This window comes from Lissotriton vulgaris, chromosome 5 (assembly GCF_964263255.1).
Source record: "Lissotriton vulgaris chromosome 5, aLisVul1.2, whole genome shotgun sequence".
In the NCBI taxonomy this organism is placed as follows: Eukaryota; Metazoa; Chordata; class Amphibia; order Caudata; family Salamandridae; genus Lissotriton; species Lissotriton vulgaris.
Window position 1 is genome coordinate 1,472,079,235 of NC_141693.1, and position 23,859 is coordinate 1,472,103,093.

The window sequence follows — 23,859 nt, forward strand, 5'->3', positions numbered from 1 at the left end:
GGTGAACCCTCTGAAAGTCGAATACTGCACGCACTCCTAGCCTCTCTCAAGGTGTCCCTCTAATAGCGCGGCATCATGCATAAGGCAGGTCAGGAGTCAGAGCACAGGCTTCCGTGCGTATTTCTGTAGTTCGTCTAAATATAACAAGTCAATAGAGTGCACCACAGTACCTTAGGAGTCTTGTCATCTGTATCAGGGGCAACAGCGTGCCTCGTGCAAAATGGATCCCAACCTCGTCTGTAGCCGCACAATTTTCTCGTTCAGCGGTATTTCTTGATTTTAGCATCAAAGCACCAGCCAACAATAAGGCATCCCTTCAATAATGAGCTTCGAGTTGTAGGCGCTTATATGCTGCTTCTCTGCCTCGCTCGTACGAAGCGGCCCCCTCCAACCAGCCACCGCAACACGTGACAGTGTCTGCGCTGCGTATTTTACCTCCAATCCACAAAAACAAAGTTTTTCAGGCTCATATTATACATGTAGAGCAGTGGTCAGTAGTACTTGCCTCCGCGTCGCTCACACTCCGGCCGAACCCCAGCCAGTTGCCATGTGTCGCAATAGTGCGCCACCTCCAGTCCGACTCAATAGGGTCTGTCCAGTACAATGCCCGCAGCTCCTTTAATCCCTGGCTCGTGGTACAGCTCTCAAAGCATGCCTAGGCTCACAATGAGGGCGGCTCAACAATTTGAACTCCACTCCTTCCATCAACATCAATTCGCTGCTTATGCGCAATCGTTATTTAACCGGCCCGCCAAGCACCGCCATTGTGTACGATTTAGGCGTATCCCCATAGCGTTTCGCATTTACCTTCTCTGCCCCGATTTTGATGTTCCACCCACAGTTCACAATCGCACACCATGCCTGGGCGTCCGTATGTGGATTTTAACGAACTTGCGCAGTTCCCGGGGGTCAGCGTCCTTGCGGCCCAAATTCAGCCTCGGCGCACCGGCCTCGATTTCGAAGGCAGTGTCGCGTCCTCTGTGTCTGCGCACGGGCTTGCCACTCAAACCTCTGTATCTTCATGATGAAGCCACGTCGCCTGCCTTCACCTCTCCAATGCCTGCACAGACGTCTCCCCCACCCGTTTCGGCGTGTAGCACTTCAGCCACTTAGTTTAGTGCAGGATAATTTTAGGATTAATGCCCCGGTCGGCAGAGCACGCTCAAAAGGCAGCCATCTCGCAGCTCGGCTAACCACGACCCCCCAGTCTCTGAGTGACTTTGGCCGCAAAGGGGAGGAAAGAGATGGGCCGGTAGTTTTTCAGGTCTGTTGGGTCGGCCGTTGGTTTCTTGAGTAGGGGTTTAATATCCGCCCGCTTCCAGTATTCTGGGAAGGTCCCACATTAAATATTTTGATTCACTGATCATTTTTCCCTAGCTGCAGTGTACAGCTTTCACTTCGGCAGGCAGCATATGCCTTTTTGCATGAGTCATGGTGGGCTGACGAGGGTGGGGGTTGCAGCTTAATTGAATTATTGACACAGCCAGGGTCAGGTGGGCCTGGGGTGAAGTGCCAATGTCAGGTTGGACAGGTGCCTTACTGTGACCAACCCCACATGCACACTCAAACCCTCTCCTACCTGTGCAATGTTGGGAGCTTGGGGGGATTATTGCCACAGCCCTGAAGTCTCTTAAGGAGCGTTGGCAGCGCCTGACCAGGCCAATCATTGCGCTGCTCTCATGCTGTTTCCTAACATAAACAGCAAAGGAGCAGCGTTTAGATTGGCCCAGGCGACGCGTCACGTGGGGTTCGGAGTCCTGGGACTGGAGGGCCGAGCTGTTCACAACCATGCATGCCAGAAGGCTGCTCAATCGAAGTCAGCAGTCATCATTTTAAAAAACTCAGCAGCCGACCTTTGGCTGCCGTTGGCCTCTTTGGTAAGGGACCTTGCTTACACCAAAAACTAATTTTATTGTGTTTTGGCGCTGGTGGACAGTGAATCACTGGTGGTGGCAGGTGTGTGAGTTTAGTGTGGTGGAAAACCAGCAGAAAGTTACTGCTGCGTGAGAGGAAACGTCATGGGACTTGCGCTGTGTCTACGTTTCATCTGAGTCGCTGACGGCAGCTCTCTGTGTTCCTAAAAGGCAGCCCCTGTTTCCTTTTGCGCCTTTAATAGCTTCTATTTACCCACATAGATGTTTGCGTTTTGAGAACATTAAAGTTTCTTTTTCATCTGCGTGAAACAAAGACGTATTTTAATTGCTTAGTTTATGGCCCTACCTTAATTCCTCATTTTATTTTCTCTGACTAATATTTGCTTTCAGCCTCTGGCTGTGCGGCATGTCCAATCTGGGCACCATTTCAGGTCTAGAGCAAAGGAGGAAGGCAGTGCGAATGCTGTCACAGTGCCTGTCAGGTGTTCAGAGTACTTTGTCATTCAATCCCCGAACTCCCCTTATGACAGTCGGGCTTGCTCGCTGCCTCACTGGCCACAAGGGACTCATCCAGAACTTTTACACTTCACCACTTTCAAAAGTCACCAAGCCGCCACTTGAGAATGAGCATCCTTGGCCACCTTGCGCAGCAGCAGTTAAATATATATGATCTGGCCTTTTACCTTGCTGTTAACCTGCAACCAATAAAGTGCTGAAAAATACCTTCCAGTGTGCCGGCTTCCTTCGAGGGGACAACTCTTTTGTGTGGATTTGTTTACTGCCCGTCCTGCCATGAAGGAAGCCCCGCTGCATCAAAGCGGACCAGTGCTGCACGCTTAGGCAGCAGCAGTTTCCTGGACTGGAGGTGCGTGTTTGTGGGGTCACTGTGCAGCGAAGGATGAAGGGACTTTTCAATCCACCCACTGAGGTGTTATATTGGGACATTGATACCACTCTGTGCAGCACACTGGAGTTTCATTAAAGTACGTTTAATTCAGTTTCATTCAGCACCGGGTTTTGTGCATTTTATAAAATAGTCTAAATGACGCTGACCTGTAACCTTATCTTAAAGAAAAACGTGCTGTGTTACTTATTTATATTATTTTTATTATAACATTATTATTTCATCAGATTTCTTTCAGATAACACTTTTTATGTCTTTTTTCTCTCCTTTTTTGTAAAAATGAATATATGACAAAAAATTGTTATGCAGCCATGATTAAATTCAAGTTATACACAATACATCAAATTGATTCAAGTTACTATACAGAACCACAATTCCATTCATTCAACGCGTTTTGGTTTCCGCCGTCGTCAGGAATTCTGTGTTTCATTTCACATAACTGGTAACTGTATTGTTCTTCAGCTTTAGTTTAAATCAGGTACGGAAATGCAGTGACGGTTGGAATTAAGTGCCTGTGCGTTTTAAATTCTCCCAGTTCGGCAAAAGGAAAGGACCAATCTGCTTTAGTCTCGTGTTACCCGTCTGGTTGAACGGTAAGACGGAAGACGAACCAGACGGGTCTGCGCGATTAATTTCATGCAATACTGGGCATTTGAAGCAAGCATGGGCGAATAAACAAAGACAAGAATTCCATCTGCTCGATCTAAAAATATAAGAGTAACGCGAGACTAAAGCAGATTGGTCCTTTCCTTTTGCCGAACTGGGAGAATTTAAAATGCACAGGCACTTAATTCCAACCGTCACTGCATTTCAAATCGGTCCATGCCTCATATTTTAATATTGAAGGTAAACATGCCTTCTTGGTTTTATGCACATTGGTATAAGGATCCCCTTTCACTTAGTGGTGGGGATTAAGGTTATTAACCCTTTCCTAAATTTCTTTCACTGGTATTTCTATCCCTTTACTCAGCCGCCCTTTTCTTCATGAGAAGCCTACTTTGACTTTATTGTAATATTCATTATTGGAAATATTGTTAAAATTATATCTTTTATTGTACAAATCTCTTGCTCAAGAACACTTTTGAGTCCTGAAGATGACCGTTAAATAACGTATCGGTCGAAACGCCGTCGACGCTTTTCTGTGGCTTAAGTTAATATAAGGACACAGTATTTATGTTTATGGTGTTCCTTTTTCTGTTTTGTGATATGTATTGTTGTTGCCACCTGTCTGGTTTATATGTATTGCTTTTTTTGTACACCAGCGTTTTTTCTTGCATGAGATTATCTGTATGCCTAAACTAAACTTTTTCAATTGTTAAAATAAATAAATGTACAATTTTGATACTACTGGGCTTCTTTAACTACTATATTGGATATTTTTCAAATTTTTTAACATTTTACTTCCCCTGAGCCTTTTGTTTGATACAATTAGTAATTGTCCCGGGTTCGGGGTTCTGTGGACAGCCCCTCTGTTTGTTAATCATTTCAGTACAGTCGGTTGGCTGTGAGGGCTTTTTTGCTCTTGATATTTGTCCTAAATTGACATGGCAAATATTAATGTTCCTACCTATTCCGAGGAATATATTTCTCGAATAAAGAATGGACCATCTTTGTTAAACTCTATGGTTGCTACTCCCGCTCTAAATGAGGGCCAGGCATTGCTAGATGAGTTGGAGCAATGCCGTAAAAAACATGTTAGAACAAATCTTCATGCCTTGATGATGACCGAATATCTAAAGACAGATGTCATCCTGTGGGGTTACAGGTCAGAAATGTGCCTTTGATCTTTACCAATGACCAGAAATTCCGTAAAGGCTTCAGTCATATCGGTATCACGTGTTCCCGCCATTGGCTGGTACACGGTATCGATACTGCAATGGAGCATAGTAAAAAGGAGCTGGAAATTATAGCAGACCTCGAGAAAAGATTATCTGAAGGCAATGTGGTATCTGATGCTAAGGCAGCTCTTGATAAGGTAACCAAGACAATAGAAGAATTCAAAACTATAGAAAGAAATAAAAAAAGCAATAAAATTCAAAAAGATATTGCAAATTTTGACCAGATTCGCTTTCACCCATATTTACAGGATGAATTTTTTTCCCAGCCAAGATAGCAGTACTCTGAAAATCAACCAACCTGGGGTCACTTTAAAAGAAATATGGGTGTGACTTTTTCTAATTCTTCAGCTAGCTCTGCTGGGAATTCTGATGCCAATACGAGCACACGATCAGGGCCTATTAATAGCCCGTACACTCCACCAGCTTTTTTAGATCATCGTGGAAGGGGGAGAGGCAGAGGAAAAACGCGTCCTCAAAAAACAAATGCCCGCCCTCCTGCTCAACAACAGCAGTGGAACTTCCAAGCAGGCGAGAGGAGAGGCAAACACGCCGGAAGTTCTACCAGTGGGGCCCCCCACAATGAATGACCACAGAGATAAGAATAACAAACTGATTCCTATCTTCAATCTGTCTGAGCACCTTTTGTCATCGGCTGAGATTTCGCTACTGACAAAAGGCCTCAGTTTTGTACCTACTGAAAAGACATGCCTTCTTGACATACAGTTGGAACTTTTACAATTTTTTAGAAAATTACGACTTAAGGCTTTTTTTCTGAAAAGAGAAACCTCTCTGATGGACAGTCAGTCAGGTCTGCGTCCCCCGTCTGCTTTCAATCCACCATCGAGCCAGATGCCGATTGAATTATTGGCCTTTGATGAATCGATGGTTTCAAAAGATGTATCCGCCCTTAATAAAGATTTTGAATTCATTCCATACAAAATCTCTCTTGGTGAACGCCAAGCCTTGATTAAACTAATACAAAATGAGGAAGTGATTATTAAGCCAGCGGATAAGGGGGGTGGGATTGTTGTACAATCGATGGCTAATTATAAAGCCGAGGTCAGAAGACAACTAAGTAACACTAACCATTATCTTAAACTACGTACTAATCCTCTTGCCGAGATTCAGGCCATGATTATGAACATCACCACTATGGCCAAAATAGAAGGGTTTTTAAGTGACAAGGAGTTTGTTTTCCTTAATTCTAAGAATCCCCGGACACCTGTACTTTACACTTTACCAAAAGTGCATAAAGATCAGACTAATCCCCCAGGCCAACCCATAGTCTCTGGCTGTGGGTCGGTCCTGGAACCCCTATGTAAAAACATAGATGTATTTATTAAAGATTTGGCGATGTCTACATGCAGTTACGTTCGTGACAGTGGAGATATTATTTCACAATTGTAAACCATGAATTTTTGTCCTGAAACTCAGATGTTGGTGTGTCTGGACCTTGAGTCCTTATACACCAACATTTCCCAATTGGAGGGAATAGAGGTGATTAAAAAAGTGTTGAACACTCGGACAGCTCCTGTACCTGTTCCTACTGACTTTATTGCTGAGTTATTACGAATTTCTTTGACATACAACTATTTTGAATTCGACGGACAATATTATTTACAGATTAAGGGTACCTCAATGGGGGCTTCTTATGCCCTCAATGGGGGCTTCTTATGCCCCCAATTTTGCTATTTTATTAGTGGACGACTTTGAACAACGTTTTATTTTTGACAAAGACGTTAATCCTTTCTTTGACAGCGTCTGCCATTGGCGGTGCTACATTGACAACATTTTCTTTATTTGGACTGGAACTACTGTGTAGCTGACTTTATTTCTGAACTGGTTAAATTCTTGTTCCTTAGATTTAAAATTCACCTCAAATTCCAGTAAAACTCAAATTGATTTTCTGGATTTAACTATCTTTCCACATGACGGTGGGCTTTCCACGAAACTGTTCACGAAGGTAACTGCTCGCAACACGCTTTTGGAGTATACAAGCAACCATCCGGGATGGTTTGCCCTTTGGGCAATTCCTGCGGATTCGCAGGAATTGCCGGTTCAAAGATGATTATTTTCGTGAGGCTGAAATTCTATCAAAAAAACTTCAACTACGAGGTTATCCACGTAAATTGATCAAAAGATCAATGAAAAGAGCGTGGTTTAACCACCGAGAATTTCTTCTCACACCTAAACCTAAAAAACAAATGAAACACATTCCATGTGTCACAACTTTTGGTACTCGCAGTAACCAAATTTCGACCATCATCAAAAGACACTGGCCACTGGTGGTCTCTACCGGAATTACCAACGAATTGCCTTTATTCTCTTACAAAAGAGGAAAAAACCTCCGGGACCATTTAGTTTGGGCAGCCTTACCTCGTGCAGCATTGGGACCGTGTTGGGTAGCTCTAATGAGACACCTCATCAGATCACCCTGCTCTCATTCCCTCCTCTTACCTCGGATGGGTTTGATAAACTTGCTATGCAAGTTAAATCTGGGTCCCCATCTGATCCAGTGAGGCCTGCTCTCTTTCGAGATCAGACCTTTATGGGACGCCCGGTTGTACGCTCCCTTGTCAACCTCTCCCTGGAGTCGGGGGTAGTTCCAACTAGTTGGAAGCAGGCGGTGGTGTCTCCGATTATTAAAAAACCCTCCCTGGACCCGTCTAAGCAGGAAAGCTATCGTCCCATTTCGCTGCTACCCTGGCCAGCTAAGCTGACAGAGGCCCATGTCAATCTGGCCCTGTCTGAACATCTAGCCCGGACCAATGCCCTCGATCCCACACAGAATGGCTTCCGTGCTGGCCACAGCACGGAGACCGTCCTTCTTGTGATGGTGGAACATCTCCGTGCAAGGCTGGATGCTGGTCAGACGGCGGCGCTGATTTTGTTAGACCTCAGCGCCGCCTTTGACACTGTATCCCACAGCATCCTCCTGCAGCGGCTCGAGGAGATTGGTATCGGTGGCCAGGCGCTGCAATGGTTCCGCTCCTTCTGTGTTGCCATCCCTCCCTTCAAGTCCAGGTTCCAGCCTCTGGCCATGGGGGTTTCGCAGGGTCCTCGCTGAGTCCCACGTTGTTCAATCTTTACGTGAGACCGCTGGCTGATGTCGCGAGGCAGTGGGGCCTAACTCTGGTCTCATATGCCGATGACACACAGCTGGCGGTTACTCTCAGCGGGGATGCGGAACAGGATGCCCCCAGGTTTCAGTCTGGACTGAAGGCGGTGGCTAGCTGGTTGACAGGAAACTGTCTCCAGCTTAATGCCACAAAAACGGAGGTTATGGTTGTCGGGAAGGGAGTGGAGCTTTGGGGCGATCAGTGGTGGCCCTCGGAGCTGGGCCCTACTCCGACCCCGGTGTCGGAGGTGAAAAATCTAGGGGTCTGGTTGGACGCTGGTCTTACCTTTGTAGGGCATACCAAAAAAATTGCAGCCTGTTGCTTTGGACTGTTAAGAGGTTTAAGACCAGTTCTTAAATTCTTTGATGCCCCTACCAGACAGCTTGTAGTCCAGGCAACTATCATCTCCCGTCTGGACTACGCTAGCTCTCTTCTGGCTGGGGCCAACCAGGCTGAGTTAACTCGTCTGCAGCGGGTGCAAAACGCCGCGGCGAGAGCCATTGTTGGCCTACCTAGATTTTGCCCGGTGGCTAATGTCCTCCGCTCCCTGCATTGGCTCCCTGTTAGGAAGCGTATTCTTTTTAAGGTCCTTTGTCTGACCTTCAAAATCCTAAGAGGTATAGGCCCTGAAATTTTGTCCAACTGCATTTCCTTTTATGTTCCCACCCGCAACCTTCGATCTCAAGGTCAGGCCCTTGCTGTTGTCCCCAGATTCAGGCTCAGCAGGATGGGGGTCGTTCTTTCAGGGTGAAAGCTGCATTAATTTGGAACACCCTCCCAGTTGAAATCCGTCTGCTTGAGGACCTGTTGTCTTTCCGGAGAGCCATTAAAACATTCCTGTTTTAGCTATCTCTTTTAGGCCTTATCTTTCCTGTTGTGTTATGTTGCTCCTTGTCTCTGCGCCGGGACGCTCCTTTGCTGGAGTCGCTGTGCGCATAATAAATTATTATAACATAACATAACAGAGGCTGTGACCCTTAAATCTTCATGGGGCATGGTTAAGGTTATAGGTCATTACAAATGTGGACGTTGTCTCATGTGTGACACAAGCATGAACACCAAACAGTTCATACATGGGAACATCTCCTATGATCTTCGTGAATTTTCAAATTGCAACACAAGCAATGTTGTGTATGCTATTTGGTGCCCATGTGAGCTCATTTACATTGGGCAAACTACTCAAAAAATAAAGACCAGATTGTCACAGCATAAAAGCAGGATACGGTGTATCACTGAAAACGCACCTTTGGTTGCGCATTATACTGAAAAGAATCATGCTCCTTCAGAGATGCGCTGGCAAATATTAGAGGTTATTCGTGCCCCTGTGAGAGGGGGTAGTATTTCAAACATTTTGAATAGAAGTGAGTGTCGGTGGATACTCCGATGTGACAGTGTGAATAAGGGATTAAACTCAATTGAGGAATGTCATTCTGTGGTGATTAATTTATAAGATCTGTATCATATCCACTGCACATATTGTGTTTGCTTTTGCAACTGTCTTCTAATTACACCTTTAATGAAACAGGCTTGAATACTGATATAATCTTCTTTCCAAATGTGATTTTTGCCAAATGTTTAAACAGTATATCTGCTGATATGTGCTTCTTTCCAAATGTGATTTTTTGCCAAATGTTTAAACAGTATATCTGCTGATATGTGCTCTTTTTAAAAAAATAAACAAAAAAAACCTATAACCATATGTGTACCTAGACCTCTTGTGATGAAAACGGCAGTTTTTTATTCATAATTTACACATTCCGATATATTTCTTTATTTTAAGTTATCAATGCCGGTACTAGGTATAGTTATGGTGAATTTTTGCCCAGTTCAAGATGGCGCTGCCCTCGGCAGGTCGATTGACCTTCCTTTAATCCCATTACGATATCTTCATTTGGCCGACCGTGCTTGCCGTAATTCCGGCTTCATGCACGTGGAAACGAGTTGGCGTTCTGAGTCGAACATGCGGTAAGTTTTGTTTCTCAGTTTCGAATAAGGTACGCTATCACTAAATGATTGTTATGATTGAGCACTTCTGGTCGCGTACATACAAAGGAGTGCTACTATATTTTTACTTGCGTCTTAAATATCCTAAACGCTTGGACCGTGCACACTAATTTAACATATTTGTTGCATGTTGCGATACGATACTAGTCTGGCGTCTATAGTATATTCATCCTTAGGGATGTATGGGTGCTTTAGACATCGGGTGCAGCACCTCATTAAAATAACGTGACTACACTCGCGAATATTTATGAACCATTTTTGCAGTTAGTGATTACTTTTACATTTAGGTTTTATTTTTCCAATAGCCCACAGACGATGTGTTGGTGAATAAATTTCTACATCACCACTGCGGTCATTAGGTGGCCAGCCCAAGGTCTTTGACGATTCCCACAATATGCTATTGGGTAGCAAGGCTTTACCGTGCAGTGATTTATTTTCAGTGCGGTAGGTGTAATTACCTTCAGGCTACATACGTTTGATTCAGGCTCACCGGTGCAGCTTATGTGACCTGTTTTTTGTGGCAATTTCCAGATACTGAATATCGATGCTGGAGGACCTGAATTTCAAATCGGTCCATGCCTCATATTTTAATATTGAAGGTAAACATGTCTTCTTGGTTTTATGCACATTGGTATAAGGATCCCTTTTCACTTAGTGGTGGGGATTAAGATTATTAACCCATTCCTACATTTCTTTCACTGGGATTTCTTTCCCTTTTACTCAGGCGCCCTTTTCTTCATGAGAAGCCTACCTTGACTTTATTGTAATATTCATTATTGGAATTATTGTGAAAATTATATCTTTTATTGTACAGATCTCTTGCTCAAGAACACTTTTGAGTCCTGAAGATGACCGTTAAATAACGTATCGGTCGAAACGCCGTTGACGCTTTTCTGTGGCTTAAGTTATTATAAGGACACGGGCCCTTATTTATGAGGCCTTGCGTCAGTTTTGCGCCGCCGGTGCGTCACTTTTTGTGACGCACCAGCAACGTACAAAATGCGCCTTGTTGCACCATATTTAAAAAGTGACTCATCTAGGTAGATGCGTCACTTTTTACACCCCTGCGCCACATTATACCTGCGTCAGGTATAATGTATGCAGAGGGGGCGTTCTCCCGCAAAAAGCCTTGTAATAGTGATGCAGTGAAATCTATGAGATTTCACTGCGTCACTTTTAGGATGCTGTTGCGTCAAAATCTTGCGCCTGCCTCACAGCAGGCGTAAGACTGACGCAAGCCCTTTCACATGGGGCTTTCCCCATGTGAAAGGACGCATTGCTGGAGTTGCGTCACTTTTGTGACACACTCCAGCAATGCGTCACTTTTGCGCTTACAGATGCGTCAGTAATACTGACGTATCTGTAAGTCCTTGCGACATGATGCGTCATACATTAAATATGGCGCATCATTGGTGTCGCAAGGAGTGCGCAGTGAAAAGTAACGCATCGCTGTTTTCACGCAGCGATGCGTCACTTTTCATAAATGAGGCCCACAGTATTTATGTTTATGGTGTTCCTTTTTCTGTTTTGTGATATGTATTGTTGTTGCCACCTGTCTGGTTTATATGTATTGCTTTTTTGTACACCAGCGTTTTTTCTTGCATCAGATTATCTGTATGTCTAAACTAAACTTTTTCAATTGTTAAAATAAATAAATGTACAATTTTGATACTACTGGGCTTCTTTAACTACTATATTGGATATTTTTCCAATTTTTTAACATTTTTCTTCCCCTGAGCCATTTGTTTGATATTGTCCCGGGTTCGGGGTTCTGTGGACAGCCCCTGTGGTTGTTAATCACTCTCCTTTGCACAACTCTGCTTTATGCCACTCAGCTTTGCTCAACTCCACATACTGTTTTACTCCGCTGCACTCTACTTTACTCCACCCCACTCTGCTTTACTTCACGCCACTCTACCTTACTCCACGCCACTTTGCTTTACTCCATGCAACTTTGCTTGCCTCAATGCCACTCTGCTCCACACCACTCTGCTTTACTCCACACCACTCTGATTCACTCCACACCACTCAATGCCACTCTGCTTACTCCACTCTGCTTTGCTCCACTCCACTCTCCTTTACTCCACTCACCCAGTGCCACTCTGCTCTACTCCCAAGCCACTCTGCTTTATTCCACTCCACTCAACTTCACTTTACTCCACTCAACTTTACTTTACTCCACTCTGCTTTACTCCACGCCACTTCACTCAACACCACTCTACTTTACTCCATGCCACTCTGCTTTACTCCTCAACACTCTGCTTTACTTCACACCACTCTGCTTTACTCCACTCTGCTCAATCCCACTCTGCTTTACTTCACTCTACTTAACCCTACTCAAAGCCTCTCTGCTTTACTCGAAGCTTTTTTAAATGTATCTTTTAGTATGTATGGGGGTAAATGTGCTCACAGTTATTTATGTACACAGTATTAGCCTTTAAACTAGTGCATAATTAAAGCCAGAGTTTTCCGGAACACACACCCCACTTAATAATTAACACATACTCTTATAATACAAAAATACCCACAAGGTATTGAAGTGAAGTTTAAATAGCACCACTTAAGCACATAATAAATGTACGTACATACCAAGTAAATAACATTTTTGTGCCCACTTAAACTTTAATCCCCAACCATAGAATTGTCATCTTTCTTCCTTTACGCCACATCCACTCCACAATGACCTTTCTCTCACACTTTCTGTTCCTTCTGTACAGCACATTCATTTACCTATCCCACCTTATCCCTTCCTTCTTTTCAGCTCTTACCCCTTCACACTTTTTTCCTTTTAACATTTCCTACTCTCTTACACTCCTTTCCTAATTTCTCCCGCTCTCGCTTACTCCTATTTCGTCTGCCTCTTAGCCACTCTCCACACTTTCTCTCCTTCCCCCATTCTTCTCCACTTCCCTTCTCATCTGTTTTACCCGCTCCCTCTCTTACACTCCTCTCCCTACGACACACTTCAGTGAAATTAATTGTATTTAAATTAGTCCTTCATTTTAGCCTGGGTTTTCCAGTGTGCAGCACTTAATAGCGAAAGAATCACCCAAAAGTATTGAAAGTAATTTTAAATAACTCCACTTAATACTATAATACATTTTCTTACATAATAAATAAATATTATGTATCTTTGGTTAAATAATGTTTTCTTTCATATTTAGTGTACAACACTTTTTTTGGTTGTTGTTGCTTGAATGGCCTTTTAAATCAACAGTGCACAAATGGCATTCTTTCTTTTGTTTTCAAAACCAGAGCTATTAAGTATCCTGTTTCCCACTTGCATCGGAAGGCCTTTAGATAATTATCAGAATCTCCATCTTTTCTATAGGGTTAATTTGCACCCAAACAGTAAACAGAACATGTACTTTACCACATGCTGTTTCATTTCACAGTTTGTTGTGAACTTTAAGCCAATGGACTAAATTATTTCCTTGCTGGATACATTAACATCCTGCTTTCAAAACACAATTGCACTTTACTCTAGGTTTCTGCAAAATGTATCATCCATACTGCAAATATGTTTATTTAACCGAAATATATTACACTTTTTTTAAACATCACTTAAGGACATAATACATTTTCATACAGACACAAACATTACAGGATTTTCCCAAACACACATGCTGATAGGCCACACCACCTTTGTTGTTGTAGGCTGCACAACATGTGTTTTGCTTGTGCAACCAGTGACGCTGCAGAGTAGATTTTTAAAAATATTTATAGCTGTGTACCATGCCATTTGTTTTAAACAATTTTAGCCTTTAAATTAGTGTTCTATTTGAGCTGGGGTTTTCTGTGGCACACCACGGCAATTATTTATTAACACCTGCTTTTATAGCCAAAAATTCACCCAAACATAGTAAAGTGAATTCAAATAGAAGCAGCTAAGGACAAAACATATGTTTTTACACATAAGGAAACTAATTTATATTGCCCAGGATCACAGGAAGTTGGGACCACGGCAATACTCAAACTAATCCCCAGCTTCAAAGTTGGCACCATTTTCCCTTTATTTTTGCCAACGTTTTTTTTCGCCTTAGTTCTGTAATATACTGTTTCTTTGCTAAAATAAAACATATTTCTACTCTAGTTGAGCTCTATATTTATATATATATGTATATATATATATATATATATATTACCTACTGGGGGTCGCCAGTAGGTAGTTATAGTTAGGATTTTTTTCAATGTTAAATCTCAAAATTCTATTTGGAATAACTTTGGCGCCGGTTGACGAATCTGACTGAAAATTTCCTCAAAATGGCCTCGCGGTGTTGCGGTCCTTCCCTGAAAGTTTGGGGGGGATTCGTCAAGCGGGGGCCGATATAAAAGGGGGGTCCCAAAACGCGTTTTCCCCATGTTAATTTCCATAGGGCGGTCAATTTCACTTTTAGCCCGAACGGCTGAATGGATTTCAACCAAATTTGGCAAAATTGTAGGGACTGGTAACCCGATGTGCCTTTGCTATGTCTCAAGATATGTGCTCCAGTGGATTTTGAGTAATTTAGGTTAAAAAAAATAAATATATCTATAAGCGCGCCCCGGTACGCGCTCCGGGGTGATCGCCCCGGGCGCGACACGCGAGGTGCGCACGGAAATCTGATTGGCTCTCGGGTGTCTGTAAACATTCGAAACAGTCCGGAGCGGCCGCCATCTTGTGTCTCGGTAAAATCGAGACACAAGAGGTGGCTAAAACAAAGGGGGAAATGACCATTATGCGTCAGGGATAGACCCCCTCTGACCCCCTAGGTTTGATGTGGGGGCTATAAAAGGGCCCAGCGGGGCATTTAAAATATATTTTTTTTTTCGTTTTGCGCGGGGGGAGCGCCCGGTACGCGTACCGGGGAGCGGACCGGGGAGCGTACTATGAGGAAAAAAGAATGACAGAGTTTTTAAAAAAGGAAGCCTTTTTTTAGAAATTGAAGGTAGTTCTAAAAAGAACTTTTTTTTTCTTCTTTTTGTTGTTTTATATTTTTTTTGTGTTTTTTGAACCATTTGTACTTTTTTTGGCTTTTCAAAACAGTTTTATATTTTTTTGTATTTTTTTAGGGGGAGAAACAAAAAAAAAGGGAATTGAAACTGGCTCAACTGGAGCAAAAAAACAAAAAACCCCAAAAATTACTTATTTTTGGGGCACTTGTGATTGTCACCTGCAAGGACGATGAGCTTTATGCTCTGTTCACCATAGGCGATAAGCTTGCCACATGCAGTACAAGTGATTTTAAAATCAGCAAATCTTGGCTGAATACAAGGCATCATCTCTGATGTTTCTGGTCCCGATGAAGTGGGTTCGTTTCTTTGGGAGGTGGTCCTTGAAGACTGGGGGAGGTTACTGGCCAGATCCCTGAGCTCTGCACGAGAATAGTTGTTAGGGTGCTTACGGGTCATATGTCGAATCATGGTATAGTTACCAAAGGAATATTTTTTATTTGGGTTGCCCCTTGCGAGTTCTTCATTACAGATTAGGCAAGTTACCTTGGCCGCATTCACTTTTTTCTTGCCCTCTGGGAGTGAAAAAAACTCCCATACAATGTGTGGCTTGGGCTTGTATGGGGTATTTTGTTCAGGCAGCCATCTTCTCCTCCCCTCCTCCTCTTCCTCTTCCTCCTCCTCCTCTTGTTGACCACCAATATAATCTTGAGCTGGTCCTCTTGGTTGTTGTGGTGGTGGTGGTGGGGCAGATACACCAGCTGCTGCTGCTACTGAAGCCATTATAAAGATCAAAAAGGTACAGAGAGGTACAAACAGGTCTTCCTCAGTCAAAGGACAAAGTCAGAATAAGGAAAAAAGGTGGGGTCTTTCATCATTTGGAAAAAAAACTGTCCTGAACCAATGAGAAGTGTTATTTTCAGGTCACAAGACTAGGGGCTTCATCATTATGAAACCAAAACTGTTATGAACCAATGAAAAGTGTTATTTTCAGGTCACATGACCCGACGCGCTTACGCTACGCGCCCCCGGGCGTGCCCGGGGAGCGCCCCGGGTCCCGTCGCGTAAGCGCGTCGGATGTTTACGTTGCGCGATCGTATTCGCTCGAGTACTTCCGGGTGCGCTTACGCCATGCGTATCACGCTGATGCGGCTACGCGATACGTCACAATCATGTTTTCGTTCGCGACATTGGCGCTAACGGGGCGCTCCCCGGAGCGCGCCCCGGGGCACTTTATAGAAGTACGCTTTTCGGGGCGCTCCCCGGGGCGCGAACCGGGACGCTCCAAAAAAAAAAATGGGAAAATTGTAGGGACAGGTAGCCCTATTCTGAAGTGCTTTTTACGAAAATTAACTTTGGAAAAATATGTATTGTGCTACATTGGGCTTTATATATATTAGAGCCAAAATGTAGCCCAAATGTAGCCCAATGTAGCCCAAAGATGGCCACCAGAGACAAAAAAAAACAACTGAAGCCCAAATATCTGCCAGATGTAGCCCAACTATAGCCCAATGACAGAATGAACCAGAGTGTTCTAAAGAACAACTAGAGCGCTAACAGTCTTACTTATAAAGTGAGACTTATAGTTAGGAATTAGCATTAAAAAAACCTATGAAATTCACTGAAAAAACCATAGGTTTCAGACCAGTTATAGTTAGGAATTAGCATTTAAAAAACCAATGAAATTCACTGAAAAAACCTTAGGTTTCACACCAGTTATAGTTAGGAATTAGCATTTAAAAAACCTAATAAATTCACTGAAAAATTTTTACTGACATAAAACCATTGAAATTCCACATTATAGTTAGTTGGACTCACTATAACTTGTGCGCCTGCAATGCACTGCTGATGACGTCACATATTACATCACTCATGACATGGACATACAGAATGAGGGCTGGAGGGAGGCCTCATAAAGTCAATAGAGGAAGCCTGCTAGTTTAGCTATGTGCTTCGTGCTTGCATGTCACTGCACAAACCTTTAAAAGACCATGGGGCAGATTTACAATAAGTGGGCAAAAACGGCACAGATGCGTGACGCAACTGTGCCGTAAAAGCGGCGCATTGCTGGAGCAAGGCTCTGGGGGGCCCTATCTTGTTAATCCTGCGTCAATCCTTACGCCTGCTTCAAGCAGGTGCAGGGTTTTGACGCAGCATGGGCCCCAAAGTGTCTGAGTGAAATCTTGTAGATTTTACTCAGCCACTTTTAGGAGATGTTCCTGCGCCGGAACGCCCCCCCCCCTCCCGCACGCAGGAATGCCTTCTTCTGGCGCAGGGCTTTGCAACGTGACGCACCTCCCAGATGCATCACGTTGTAAGTACCCCACACCATGGTGCTTCTTTTGCGCCGCCGCTGCATCACAAAAGCGACACAACGGCAGCGTAAAAGGGGCGTAAGGGGCTTGTAAATCTGCCCCATGTGTGGGAATCTGATCCAGAACACTATCCCTCATGGCTTGCAAGAGCCTTGTTGTGTGGAGGCCTTGTTTCCTTCTTGCATTGCATTTCCCCCTGCAGGAATCCTGTTTCACTCCATCAGGAAAAGGGCTGGACCCACAGGGCATATCTGTTCATCGCTCTGTGAATGAAGGATGTACCCAGATTTGTACCTGCTGCAGCCCTTGGCCCACCTCAGACTGCACATTTTGTACTTGGGGCAGACAAAGTGTGCGTAGAGGAATTCACAGACATGTATCACATTTTGAAACATGCACACATTTGTTTTGTGAGTTCATATATGAAATAAGGCTTTTTGACAATTAGTAAAAAAAAAAAGACGTATTGGCCCTTAATTTATCGATGAGAGCGAATTTGATGTTCGACTCTTGTACGTGTTGTGCAGATTGGATTCTGGTATTTTCTTAGACCTCCACTCAAGAAATCCTGATATTTTTTTCGTCTTCCACTGCAGAGATTCTGATTTTTTTCTAGACCACCACTCAACAGATTCTGATATTTTTTTAGACCTCCAATCAACAGATTCTTATATTTTTTTAGAACTCCACTCAACAGATTCTGATATTTTTGATACCTCCACTCCAGAGGCGCTCCCCACGCTAAACGACATGACAAGGTATCTATGTAAAAAAAAGATGCACTCTTTATATCAAATCTTGTGTACATGTAGAGTGACTCTTATACTATGAAGAAAGGTGGATGGGTTAAAAAGAATCACTACAACCGTGTGTTACACAATTTCAGTGTATTTTTATAGCTGTTAATACCTAGGCGTGGCTTGAAAAATTCGTTCAAACTACAGCTTTATTTGCATCATTACGTAGATAGAATGCAACCTCAGGCTTCTGCGACTGCATAAACCAATCAACGCCATAAACCAAAAAGTAAAACATAAATTTTTGTTATTCACAGCAGACCTTGAAACAACTAATATAGCTTTAGTCTAAGTATTGAAAACAATAAAATAACGTAATTGTACCGCCTAAAAAGCTGTTTTCCTTACCAGACGTAGGCCTTGAGTACGCGCGATGAAAGCACAGGAACATCAAGTAAAAAGCGAAAGCCATGCCCCCAAACAGCAACCCACAGACCAAGAAACTGTAGCTGCCCTGCTCAAGGATCACCTGTAGAAAACACACAAAACACAGGGTCCTAAGTGAAAAGCCTCGGTGAACAATCCCAGAATGAACTGTGTCCTCTGGAGTCGCAGGTTATGGAAGGGTACATTTGATTCATAAAGGGGCAAGAGGAAGTCTTCAAGTACTTACCGAGCCAACCAACATCTGGAGAACCATTTCACCAATCCCAGCGCCAGTCACTAGCACTGTAGTGGCACAACCTGGGGAAAGTGCATGAGGAGGCATTGCTATGGTTAGAAAGGTATGCAGATACAACAACCAACGAAAAACCATTGCAAGATGCAGAAAAACTGTATGATTGTTTTTACCTGAATGGTCAACTCTTGTGATGTGTGGATGTACACGTGTTACATCTATACACAATGAGAAGTAAATCTAGATTTGTGAAGCACTTTGTTCATATTTTATCCCAAGTACCCCACCTTTAGGCTGTCTTGATTTGGCCATTTTAGCCTGTGCTTATATTTCAGCGTTTCTGGTTTCTGCTCAACAAAAATTCTATATTTATTAGGTCGAAGCCTAGAGCTGCGCACATGCGCAGTCTCGCTGGTGAGATTTGGTGTTTTCAGGAGCTTTTACCAGTAGGCTTTAAGCCCTGCCCCTCTTTCCAATTGGCTGGCGTCACCGTTTATGCTAAAAGGTGGCCAGCCATTGGCAAAGGGCACTTGGTGACCAAAAGTTTTCTCTCTTTGAGCCATCCCACTTGGACGGGCTCGCTTGACTTACTCCCGTCGCAAAATGATTATTATCTTTATGGGGCCATGTGTTTTAAAACACATGCTGCAAGGTCATTTAATGTCAGCAAGACGCTATACAGATCTCTGTTAACATAACATAGAGATTAAGGCATGGGCAAAGTGGGCACATTCCCAGGGCCCCCAACGGCACAGTGAGATTTCTCTGTAACTCCTGTGTATTTTTGTATCTTAACCTATAATTCCATATGTTTTAGCACATAGGGCTTGAATTTCTCGCCCAGGACCCCCAAATCCTTAAAATGACACTGACGTAACAGGATGATATATGTGAACAGGTCTGCCTACCGTCTTCGTTGGGTTTCCAGTTTTGATGTGTAATATTCTCCTCCCCACCCTGTCACAGATATATATCAGATAATATAACATGGCCATAGTGCTTTTTTTCCAGAAGGAGCTCGTGGCGGAGAAGGGGCAAGCAATAACGGGGGTCAGGAGCGGGCGGGCAACAAAGGTAGGGGGAGCGGGTGGGTCTTCAGTTCAAGCTATGCGATGGGAAAGAGTGAGGCAGGCAACAGCGGGACAAGCAGATGCTGGTTTCAGGGGGAGGGGGCTGCTGGATGGAGCAAGCAAGGGGGAGGATGGCAAGCAACAATAGGAGGGAGGTGGTGGCAGACCAGGGCCAAGTATCAATGGAATGTGGACCGGGTGGGAGAGGCGGGTAGAGAGGGTCTTCCAAATGGTGCCCTCTTATGGAGTGCTACAAGTTGAAATAAGATGACGAGAAAGAGGCATGCATAGATCGGGCAAGTAGTGACCGAACATAGGTGGTGGGAGGGATGGGAGCAGGCAACAATGGATTGTCTGCAAAACTATACACTTTTATGGAGCACTACACTAAACAAGCATTGGAAATGCAACAGGTCCCACCTTTGATTAAGTTAAAGCCATTTGCTTTGCTATACAATCCCATCAGCAAAACAAATGGCTTTAACTTAATCAAAGGCGAGACCTATTGCATTTTCAATGTTTGTTTTCTTTGTGTAAGAGTCAGCTAGCTGACAGCCACTTGTAGCTGATTTTTTTTAATGCAACGTCCACTTCTTTGACCTCTACTTCCTCATAATTGAATCATTATTTATTGCATCCGATATTTACAAAACCCTGGGGTTCCATATTATTCGGATGCAATATATAACTGCAAATGCTAGTTTTGCACCCAAAACTTGGCATAATAGGCAGAACCTACTGTTACAGAAAATGCATGTCCCGCTGGATACCGGGGGCCTCATTTATGAAAAGTGACGCATCGCTGAGTCAAAACAGCGATGCGTCACTTTTCATTGCGCCCTCCTTGCGACACCAATGATGCGTCATATTTACAGTATGACGCATAATTGCGCAAGGAGTTACAGATACATCAGTATTTCTGACGTATCTACATGGCGCAAAAGTAACGCACTGCTGGAGTGTGTCACAAAAGTGATACAACTCCAGCAATGTGTCCTTTCACATGGGGCTTACGTCAGTCTTACGCCTGCTGAGAGGCAGGCGTAAGAAATTGACACATTTGCGTCCTAGAAGTGGCGCAGTGAAATCTTATAGATTTCACTGCGTCATTTCTATGACCTTTCCTTGCGTCAGAACGCACCCCTGCATACATTATACCTGGAGCAGGTATAATGTAGCCCAGGGGTTTACAAAGTGACGCATCTACCTAGATGTGTCACTTTGTAAATTTGGTGCAACAAGGCACATTTTTTACGCTGCTGGTACGTCACAAAAAGTGACGCACCAGCGGCGCAAAAGTGACGTACGGCCTCATTAAATGAGGCCGCGGCCCTTTTTACCGGTTTCAATCTGACGAAATGTATCGTGTGAAAAATAAGATTGTCAGATTCTTCGCACATGCTCATTTTTCCAAAACCTGCGCAACCGATGGGTTACAGTTATAAGGCGCTCAAAATGGAGGCCCTTCGTTGTTTTTTACCGACTTTATCTGACAGGCGGCACACGCTCTCGGAAACGCTGAGCTCACACGTCAGGAGCATTCAAGAGGAGTTTGAACAAAGAGCGCAGCGCCTGCTGACACGAGGGAAGAATAGGTGGGCTTAACTTTGAGCGGGCTGCAGGGAGTACAGCATCCTCAAATTAAGGACACATTCTCTCTACACCCCAAAACAAGAAAAAGGCGACCCGTTTCAGTAGAGCGGTCAAGCCCATGGGAAAGTCACAAGCCAAGCAGGTGTGTTAACTAAATGTGAGGAAGATCAGTGAGACCTCTCCTTTCTCTAAGACCCCTCACACTCTTTTTCACCACACTTCCTTCCCTCCACCTCCTTTGACCTGTGTGTGGGGGGGAGGGAGGGTTGGGGGGGTACTTCAAAAGAGTTCCCTGTTGATTTTGCATCTTCCTCTGGACCCTTTCAAACAAATGAAGGAACTTTGTATCCCATCCAAAGACACTGGCGCTTTACATGGCATGGTCTTCCACTCTACATATAATTTAATTCTATCTCATCCACCTTGTTTGTAATTTGGGTTAATTTAAAACTAACGCGTGGTATACTTCACTGGTAAGACCAGTGTCCATACATTTAGCTTTCGCCAATGGCGCTGAATTCTAGCGCTTTGAGATCAGTCATTAAGTTTGCTACCACCTAATACCAGGCTCTTCAGCTCACTCGAGCTCAAGTAGCCGCTTTTTGATTGAAAGGAGGCAGAGATATACCAATCTATACCCAAAGAATCCTCATCTTGCCAATGAGTAATCCACATTTTCTTAGTTGCTCTGGAGGGGCCTGCAGTATCCAGGAATGCTTCACCCCTTCATTAAAATTCGGAGGAAATGGTTATAAATACTCTGTCCTAAACACCTAGGAAGTATCATCTCTGCGCAGCAGCATTGCCATAATAGACCGATCAGGTCAGAATAATGTGATCTCATTTTTATTAGTGAAATGAAGAACTACCACATTCCTTGCCCTCATCCTTCTTTCAATCTCTCCGCCTGCAAAATCAGTTCACACTGCTGCGGAAACACATGCCTGTTGCTAACTCAACACTGTACTTCTTAGCTGCAGGGGAGCAATGTCTGCCATTTAGTCGGCAGAGATAGTAGAAATAAACAATTGAAGTAATACATTCAGTTATAATGATCACCCAGACAGCAGAGTATTAAATATTTATTCATTTTTAGGATAAGAATAGAATGATTGGGGTTGCTCGACCACCGTCTCCTTTTAAGGCTAACGTAAACCACAAGGACCTCAGAGCACCCACCTTTGTAGTTGAGGATGTCTTCGGTGTAGGCCAGCATGCTGGGAAAGGTGCTGCTGAGGAAGAAGCCGAGGGATGCTGTGCCCAGAAACAGCAGGATGGTGCTGTAGGGGGAGATGAGCAGGAGCAGGAAGGTCAGCACCACTCCCGCCTGAAAGGATAAAGTGCCCGTGTGTGAGTAGAAGGCAATGGTGCACTGTGCAGCTCAACTCATCCTGCCCAACAAAGCATGCCAGGCACACACACATGCGTGCACAAACACACTCAGACACACACACACTCAAACACACACAAAAAAGTGATCTTATACCTTTAGAACTGGTATGCATTGTGCAAATCTAACTATACATAAATAAATAATTAAACTTGGGTTACTCCTGTGAGGTCACAAAAATATAATAACTACAAACAAACCTTCCTACGTTACGGTATATAGATTTGTATAGCGCACTGATCACTCCCAGTCAAAGTTGCAGGAGTACTTTATTAAGATGCACGCAGAGCGGAGCGGGGTTTATACCACTTCACCATCCCAGCTCCAAATGCCAAACACCAAACCTTCATCACCCATTCTCTCCCACATTCTACATTCTATAGTGGTGCATGACACACATCTTCCCCCTATATTAACAACAACAGTAACGAATACACAATAGTAATATACTGATATAATACCATACAGTCAACATTCTGCTCAATATACTAATATAACATTTAAAAAAAACAATGATATACTGACAAAAGATACAGTATTCATACTACTAAAGATTCTTACTATAATAACTCACTTCTGAATGAGGGATAGATACATACTCGGACTAATTATACCTCCCCCCAATTTGCACTATAATAAAACCCCATAAAATGTATACAGACATGAAAACATACCAAACTTAATCCAACTGCATAACTTCCTAAGTAACTTGGGGGCATACTTAAAAGCCTCTATCGCCACCACAGTGTCACTTTTCTCGATACGGGGTTCCTCCTATTTACAAGGCAGTTTTAAGCCACTAAACATGGCTTAAAGCCGCCTTGGGAATAAGGCACATTTTCAGCCTATACTAAGTGTGGAAGGGGGGGGTAATGGGTGTTTGGGGTGGGTGTTCCACTGCAACACTCATTGATTTTGATGCTACCACATATTTACAAGGCTGGCGTAAATATGGTGCAGCGCCAAAATGGAGACCAGGGAAAACCTGGTCTTATCCTGGCGCAACAAGGAGAAATGTTTAATTTCTTCTCGTTTTTGCTGTTTCTATGTGTTCTGCATTGTGCAGCACACATAGAAACAACAAAACACCTTTGATTGTTTATGTGCAGGAAGGTGCCCCTTCCAGCTCATAAAAAAAATCATTTAAAAAAATTACATTTTGCAACTTCAGTGTGTTGTCAAAACACCATTTCAGAATGTTTATGTGCAGAATCATTCCCCTCAATGTAGGCACCCTTGCAGTATCATGCAAGAGTGCCTGAGTTGGTTCTAGGCAGCTAAATTAGCACCAGCACAGGGGGATATGCAGGGCTGCACCATATTCTTGTCAATACGATGCAGCCTTGTGTTTTAGAAGAGGCGGAGTGAGATGTTGCCAAGGAGGCTAACGCTGCGCTCTGCCAC

The 23,859-nt window shown here is 43.7% G+C and overlaps 1 protein-coding gene across 1 annotated transcript in view; it reads right to left on the minus strand.

Annotated features, from left to right (window-relative positions):
• Nucleotides 1–23,859, minus strand: part of SLC60A1 (solute carrier family 60 member 1) — a 385,656-nt gene that overhangs the window by 20,913 nt on the left and 340,884 nt on the right. The window contains exons 7-9 of the mRNA XM_086923437.1: nucleotides 22,245–22,392; nucleotides 18,397–18,467; nucleotides 18,132–18,252 (exon numbers count right to left, since the gene is read on the minus strand). Coding sequence (XP_086779563.1) covers nucleotides 18,132–18,252; nucleotides 18,397–18,467; nucleotides 22,245–22,392 — 340 coding nt within the window. The remainder of the gene's footprint in view (nucleotides 1–18,131; nucleotides 18,253–18,396; nucleotides 18,468–22,244; nucleotides 22,393–23,859) is intronic.